The sequence below is a fragment of the Dama dama genome, chromosome 10 (assembly GCF_033118175.1).
Source record: "Dama dama isolate Ldn47 chromosome 10, ASM3311817v1, whole genome shotgun sequence".
Classification (NCBI taxonomy): domain Eukaryota; kingdom Metazoa; phylum Chordata; class Mammalia; order Artiodactyla; family Cervidae; genus Dama; species Dama dama.
In genome coordinates, this window is record NC_083690.1 from 11,049,091 (window position 1) to 11,057,409 (window position 8,319).

Here is an 8,319-nt window from a genome sequence, read left to right on the forward strand (position 1 = left end):
CCCAACAACTGACGAAGGATACAGAAAATGTGCTCTAGCTAGACAATGAAATATGATTCAGCCATAAAAGTAGTGAAGGACATGCCAAAACATGGATGAACCTTGAAAACATGATGCTCAGTGAAAGAAGCCAGATAAAAGGCCACATACTGTATGATCCCATTTACATGAAGTGTCCAAAGTAAGGAAATTCAAAGGGACGGAAAGTAGATTAGTGGTTTCCAGGGGCTGGGGGAGGGGAGAAATGGGAAGTGACTGCTTGAAGGGTCCAGGACTCCCATCCAGGGTGATGAAAAATCCTGGGACGAGACAGTGAGGATGACAGCACAACCCCGTGGATATACCAGAAACCACACTGGATTGTATAAACTGTGAGTTTATGATATGTGAGCATTTCAGTAAAAACATACCACACACACAACATGATACCAAAAGCAAAGACAGCAAAAGTGAAAATCATAAATGGAGCTACATAAAATTTAACAACTTTTGTTCACTGAAGGACACCATCAATAGGTTGGAAAGGTAACCAGTGACATGGGAGAAAACATCTGCAAATCATACACTTCATAAGGGCTTAATATCCAGAATATATTAAAAAATTCCAACCACTGGACAAAAAAAAAATCCAATAACCCATTAAAAAACAGGCAAAGGACTTTGGACGGACATTTCTCCTAACATGATGTGCAAGTGGCAAATATGCACACAGGAAGAAGCTCAACATCACTAATCATTAGGGAAAGGCAGTCAAATCAATAAGATACCAGCTCACATCCATCAAGATGGTTTCTCTGAAAATAAATAAATAAATAAAAATGAAAAAAACAGAAAATAACAATTGCTGGTGAGGATGTAGAGAAATTGGAAACTTGTGCATTGCTGGGGGGATTGTAAAATGCTTCAAGTGTTATGGAAAATAGTATGAAAGTTCCTCAAAAAGTTAAAACCAGAATTACCATATGACCCAACAAGCCCATTTCTGGGTATCTATCAAGAACTGAAAGCAGGGTCTTGAAGAGATATTTGTACATCCATGTTCATTGCAGTAATATTTACAAGAGCTAAAACATGGAAGCAACCAAAGTGTCCACTGACAGATGAACGGATGAACAAAGTGTGGTCTGTACACACAATGAAATATTCTTCAGCCTTTAAAAGGAAGGAAATTGATATACGATAGAACATGGTGAACATTGAGGACATTATGTTAAGTGAAATAAGCCAGCCACAAAAAGACATATTCTCTATTCTATTTACATGAAGTATCTAAAGTTGTTAAATTCAGGGACTTTCCTGATGGTCCAATGGCTAAAATTCTGTGCTAGCAATGCAGGGTGCCTGGGATGGATCCCTGCTCAAGGAACTTGATCTTACATACCACAACTAAGAGTTCACTTGCTGCAACTAAAGATCCTGTATGCCACAACTAAGACCCAGAGCAGCCAAATAAATATATATTAAAAAAACAAAAGACTCCATGCTTCCACGGCAGAGGGTGTGGGTTCGATCCCTGATGGGGTAGCTAAGATCTTTCACATTGCAAGTCATAGCCAAAGAGCAAAAAAAAAAAAAACTAAGTTGTCAAATTCAGAAAGACAGAAAGAAGGGGTTGGGGGGAGGAGGGAATAGAGAGTTGGTATTGAAGGGGAAAGAGTCTCAGATTTGTAGATGAAAAAGTCCGGGAGATCCGTTTTACGACAACATAAATATATTTAACAGTACTGAACATTCAAAAATGGTAAATTTTATGTTGTGGGTTTTTTTCCACACTAAACAAAGTAAAAAAGAAAAGAAAAAAAAGCAGCCCACTGGGGAAAAATACACACAGCATCACTATTAATAACATTTCCTCTACCTGCCCACGTGTGCTGCAGAGAGTCACATCCTTCACTGATTCAGCAAGGTGCTCTCCCCACCACACTGCACTTCACTGACCTGGAACCAGGGACAAGAAGGGAAGGGGCCAAGTCTCTATCCCCAGGGCTTAGCCAGCACCTGTACACAGATGCTGGATAAATATGTACTGAACAAACCGTAGAGAAATCACGTAGGGAAGTCAGCTAGGTACAAGTACCCTCTTTTCACAGATGGGTCAATGGCAGCTTAACAAGGCAAGATGAACACTGTCCAGAATCGCAAAGTCAGCAAGCAGTAAAGGAAGATGTAGCCCTGAAGTCCCAGACTCCGGCTACACGGCCCCTTCCATAATCTCACCTCCCTTCAAAGTCAACCGGGAATCCATTTTAACATGGAATTTACAAATAACCATTCTCACCTGATACTAGTGAGCCTTAACTTGTTTGGATCATGGGCCCATTTGATAATGTAATTAAAGTCAGTCCTTTTCTTAAAGCAACACACATGTGAAACTTAGATAATAGTTTCCAGAGGGTTCCTGGACCGTGTGAAGCCCATCCACAGGTTCCAGTTAAGAACCCCCTTCTCCATCCTGTTATCTGGGTGATTTTATTTATGCTCATGATTTAGAGCTATCTCTATATTCTTTTTTTTTTTAATTGTAGCTGAGTTTTAGTCAATCCAAAAGGAAATCAGTCCTGAATATTCAGTGGAAGGACTGATACTAAAGCTGAAGCTTCAATACTTTGGCCACCTAATGTGAAGAACTGACTCATTGGGAAAGACCCTGATGCTGGAAAAGACTGAAGGCAGGTGAAGAAGGGGGTGACAGAGGATGAGATGGTTGCATGGCATCACTGACTTAACGGACATGACTTTGAGCAAGTCCAGAAGTTGGTGATGGACAGGGAAGCCTGGCATGCTTTAGTCCATGGGGTCGCAAAGAGTCAGACACAGCTGAGTGACTGAACTGAAGATAGTTGATTTATAATATTGTGTTAGTTTCAAGTGTTTATTAAAGTGAATCAGTTATACACATATCCACTCTTCTTTAGATTCTTTTCCCATATAGGCCATTACAGAGCATTAAGTAGAGTTCACTGTACTATAGAGTAGGTCCTTATTAGTTATCTATTTTATACACGAGTGAGTGAAAGTCGCTCAGTCGTGTCTGACTCTTTGTAACTCCATGGACTGTAGCCCGCCAGGCTTCTCTGTCCATGGAATCCTCCAGGAAAGAACAGTGGAGTGGGTTGCTATTTCCTTCTCCCAGGCATCTTCCCAACCCAGGGTTCGAACCCAGGTCTCCCGCATTGCAGGCAGCTTCTTTACCATCTGAGCCACCAGGAAAGCCCTATTTATGATAGTATTTATATTTATATATGTAGTATGTATATGTCAATCCCAATTTTCCAATTTATCCCCACTCCCTTACCCCTGGTAACCATGTTTGTTTTCTACATCTGTTACTCTATTTCTGTTTTGTAGATACATTCGTTTGTACCCCCCCTTTTTTTAGATTCCACATGTAAGTGATATCATCTGTATATTCTTGAGTATCAGAATCAACTAGAGATGCCCATCCTGTGGGAATCTGGTTGAGCAGGTCCCGGGCTGGACCAGAAATGTGCATTAGGCACACCAGAGGATTATGGAATTGGAAGCGCTCAGGCACACATAGGTCCATGACCTGTTACCTCCCAGATCACTGAATGCAGCCCACGTGACCTCCCCCCTGCCCAATCAGATCCAGCCTCCCTGCCCTGCAGCCAATCAAACCTGGCCATTAGAGCATTCCACCACAAGCCAACAAAGACAACCCTGGACTCAACGTCTTTCCCACATAAAGTGCCCTTCCACCTGGGTCCCAAGGTCAGAAGACTGGGCATCACCTTTGACTATACCCATCCACACCCCACACCTTGATTACCACCAAGGCTGGCTGATTCTGCCTGCTCTGTGCCCCTCCACTTCCTTCCACCAGCCCTGCCAGCGCCCTGGCCCAAGCTCCCAGCTTCTGTTTGGTGATTCCTTCTACCCTTCCCATCCACCCTCTGTCCTGTAATTCTGATCATGTCACTGCACTGTGCGAATTCCAACTCTAGAATCGCACTGTCCAATATGGTAGCCATGTGTGGCTATTAAAATTAAACATTCAAACTTCTGTCCCTCAGTCACAGTAGCCACATATCAAGTGTTCAACAGCCTTGTGGCTGGCAGCTGCCACACCCAGACAGCCTTGATGTAGAGCATTCCCAGACGTTCTAGTGGACAGCGCAGTTCCAGAGCATCCCTTCTGGGTGTGGCCCCAATCTCTGCTCAAACTACTTTCCAGTAAACCAGTCTCAATTCCTTAAACTCTTGCTTTCACCTCTAAGCCTTTGTGTGTGCTCACTCCACGTCTCTTAGTTAACTCCTACCCATCCTTTGGGCTCAGCTTAGCTGTCACTTTCTCCCCTGGCCAGCATAAATGCCCAAGCTTTTGCCAATCACAGCATTTCTTTACTTTTTTATATTTACATGTATTTATTTTTATTTGGAGGATAACTGCTTTACAATATTGTGTTGGCTTCTGCCATACATCAGCATGAATCAGCCACAGGTATACATATGTTCCCTCCCTCTTGAACTTCCCTCCCAACTCGCACTCCATCCTACCCCACGAGGTTGTCGCAGAGCCCCGATCTGAGTTCCCTGCGTCATGCAGCAGATTTCCACAGGCTATCTAATTTTACATCTGGTATCGTATATGTGTCAAAGCTACTCCCTCAATTCATCTCACCCTCTCCTTCCCCCTCCGAAATCACAGCATTTAAAACATTGAATCATAACAGCCACGGGCATGCCTATACCCTACACCCCAACACCAATGGTTTCCAACCCGGGGCAAGTTTGCCTCCCAGGGAACACTTGGCACTGTCTGCAGACCTCACTGGTGGGATGCTCCTGGCATCTGGTGAACAGAAGCCAGAAATGCTGCTAAATATCCTAAATGCACAGGACATCCTCACAACCAAGAGGAACCTGGCCCCAAATGTCAGCAGTGGCTGATGTGGTCAGAGGCTGACCATCCCTGCTCCAGACCAGACCACACCATAGAGGTAGGGGGTGTGTCCCGTACACCACGTGTCCCCAGCCACCAGCCCAGATGTGGGCATACAGGAGGAGCTCAACGGAGACTGAGCCAGCTGTAGTGAGGTGAATGAACCTAGTCTATTATGCAGAACAAGGTTAAGTCAGAAAGAGAAAAACAAATGTCATATATGCACGCATATACATGGAACTAGGAAATGGTACTGATGAACCTATTTGCAGAGCAGAAATAGAGATGCAGCCATAGAAAACGCACTTGTGCACACAGCGGGGGAAGGAGAAAGTGGGACGAATTCAGAGAGTACACTGACTTATATACGCTGCCATGTGTAAAACCGACAGAAAGAAACTGCTATATAACACAGGAAGCTCTGCTTGGGGCTCCATGGTGACCTACAGGGGTGGGCTGGGGCAAAAGGAGGGTGGTCCGAACAGGAGGGGGTATATGTATTCCTACAGCTGGGTCATGTAGTTGTTCAACAAAAACTAGCACGACACTGTAAAGCAATTATCCTCCAATTAAATTTTTTAAAAAGTCACTGAACACATAATAAGCTTAGATGATCTAGAAGATACCCCAGGATTCCAGTTCTCTCACAGCATCTTTCCTTAAAGACAATCATTGGTCATGATGGTAGGTTGAATAATCCCTTAATCCAGGGCCCTAACCACTGGAAACTGTGAAAGTCACCAAGTTGTTATGGCAAAGGGGCCTCTGTGGGTTGATCAAATTAAAGATCTTCAGGTGGGAAGATAACCCTGGATTATCCAAGTGGGTCCGTAAATGCAACCACAAGTAACCCAGTAAGAGGAAGGCAGAGGGAGAGTGACACGGAGGAAAAGGCGATGTGAAATAAAAGTGAGGCTGGAAGATGCTACAATGCTTTTCTTGAGAGGGAGAGGAAGGAGTCACCAGCCAGAAAACCACCGGAAGCAAGAAAAGGCAAGAAACAGATTTTCCCCTAGAACCTCCAGAGAAAGTGTGTCCTGTAGACACTTCAGTTTCAGCCCAGTGAAACGGATTTTGGACTTCAGAACTGTGAGAGAATAAATCTCTGTTGTTTTAAGCCAACACTACATCTGGCTGGGGGCTTCCCAGGTGGCTCAGACGGTAAAGAATCTGCCTGCCAATGCAGGAGATGTGGGTTCGATCTTAGGGTCAGAAAGATCCCCTGGAGAAGGAAAAGGCAACCCACTGCAGTATTCTTGCCTGGGAAACCCCATGGACAGAGGAGCCTGGTGGGCCACGGTCCATGGGATTGCAAAAGAGCCAGATACGACTGAGTGACTAAAACAACACTATCTCACTGGCTAGAGTTGAAAGAGGGACAAGAATAAAAATTCAAGCCCCTGTCCACCTCTCCAGCCTCCTGCCAACCCCTGTCTTCTCCCCCACTACCCTCCAGACACAGTGGCTTTCCTTTGACCTTCTAAACACAGCCCCGGGCCCTTAAACCAGCTTTTCCTTCCTCAAGGAAGGTTTTGGTCAGAGCCTCCCATGACTGACTGCCTCTCATAACTCAGTTCAGTTCAGTTCAGTTGTTCAGTTGTCTCCGACTCTTTGCAACCCCGTGGACTGCAGCACGCCAGTCTTCCTTGGCCTTCACTATCTCCCGGAGTTTGCTCAACTCATGTCTATTGAGTCAGTGATGCCATCCAACCATCTCATCCTCTGCTGCCCCCTTCTCCTTTTGCCTTCAACCTTTCCCAGCATTAGGGTCCTTTCCAATGAGTGGGCTCTTCACATCAAGTGGCCAAAGTATTTGAGCTTCAGCATCAGTCCTTCCAATGAATGAATATTCAGGGTTGATTTCCTTTAGGGTTGACTGGTGTGATCTCCTTGCAGTCTAAGGGGCTCTCAAGAGTCTTCTCCAGCATCACAATTAAAAGCCAAGGCAGCTAGCCTCCCCCAGTGACTTTCTCTTTCATCACCCTGTTTTCTTCCCAACTCTTCTCGCACTAATTATCTTGTTAACATCTTTGTTCACCTGTTAGTCCCCCTCCCCCCAAGACCACAGACTCCAGGAGGGCAGGGCCTTGTCTGATCTGTCCTGGGTGTGTTGGGAGCCCTACGCCTGGCACACACCAGGTACTCAATACATCCTGAATGAATGAACGTGAATGAATAAATCTGCAGCACTGAGGGGTGCCTGCCTGCCGGGCGACCCGGTCAGAACGCACCTGATCTTGGCTTTCCGAAACGCCAGCTCCTCCTCGTTGCCAAAGTCCAAGGACACATCCTCAGTATCATCCACCAGGGCCTGGGGACATCAATGGCGGGTGACAGGCCCCTCCCAGCGGTGCACAGGCCCTCTGGCCACGACCCTCTCTGCGGGCGGGGCCCCTCCTCTTCTCCACTCTCCCGCCCACTCGGGGTCCAGCGCAGGCCCAAGCCCCGGCTCCCGCATCCCTCCCCCTCCTCTTCCTCCCAGCTTCTCCCAGCCCTTCGGAAGGCTCCCAGCATCCTTGCCATCACCCTCCCATCTCCGGCATCCCCGCGGCCATACCTGCTTCATCCTTCCCAGAGCCCCCACCTGGAGCCCACAACCCAGCCCCCGGCTGCACCTCTCGCTGCGGAAGGGCTGTGATGCCTGGCGGGCAGCGGTGGTGGGCGCGGGGTGGGTCGGAGCCCGAGCCCCCGGGTGCAGCCTCCTCGCAGGTCTCCGGTGGGGGCGGGGCGCGCGGGCCCCAGAGCGCAGTCGCCGGTGGGGGAGGTGGGCTCGGCTGCCCGGGCGGGGGCGGGGCTTGGAGGGGTCCCTCTGCCCCGGGCTCGCTGGGAACACCGCCTGGGAGAGAAAGCTGATGCCCAGTGCGAGGATGGAGAGTGAAGACGGAGCGGCGGCAGGGAGGTGACGATTCCGGCTCAGAGGCGGACTCGGACACCCAGATCGGTGATCCTGCGAGGAGCAGAGCTGGTGGATCGGTGAACCTGGTGGATGTTCCGTAGATGTCGACCGAGGGAGGGAGCGAGTGCAAGAATGAATGTCCGTGTTGGGCAGCCTCTCTCAAGGCTGGAGAAGGCCCGCGTTTCCCCAAACACTCCATCCCAAAAAATTCCATAGGGCCTTAATTAAAAACAATTTCCCAGGCCAACCAGGGAGACTCATAATGCCTGGAGTGGAGTACCGGATTCAGCCTTTTGACAGGTGAATCTGCTGCAGCCGTGGCGTGGGCCCCACTGCCGCCCACCGTGATGTTGCCTTCATCCTGGTGCCAGACACACATTGTGGACAAAGAGTCTATTATTAGCAGTAGTATTGTTTCTGCTTCCCTGGTGGCTGGGTAGTAAAGAATCTGCCTGCCAATGCAGGCAAGGCAGGTTCAATCCCTGGTCCAGGAAGCTCGGCTGGAGAAGGAAATGACAAG

At 47.7% G+C, this 8,319-nt stretch overlaps 1 protein-coding gene across 2 annotated transcripts in view; it reads right to left on the minus strand.

The window, feature by feature from the left end:
* TVP23A (trans-golgi network vesicle protein 23 homolog A) overlaps positions 1-7,517 on the minus strand; it is a 31,084-nt gene extending 23,567 nt beyond the window's left edge. The window contains exons 1-2 of one of the 2 annotated variants that reach the window (XM_061152812.1): positions 7,461-7,517; positions 7,135-7,214 (exon numbers count right to left, since the gene is read on the minus strand). In XM_061152812.1, the coding sequence (XP_061008795.1) occupies positions 7,135-7,214; positions 7,461-7,469 (89 nt within the window). In that variant the 5' untranslated portion in view covers positions 7,470-7,517. The remainder of the gene's footprint in view (positions 1-7,134; positions 7,215-7,460) is intronic. The other variant, XM_061152813.1, reaches the window with a different exon arrangement.
* Positions 7,518-8,319: the final 802 nt, after the last annotated feature.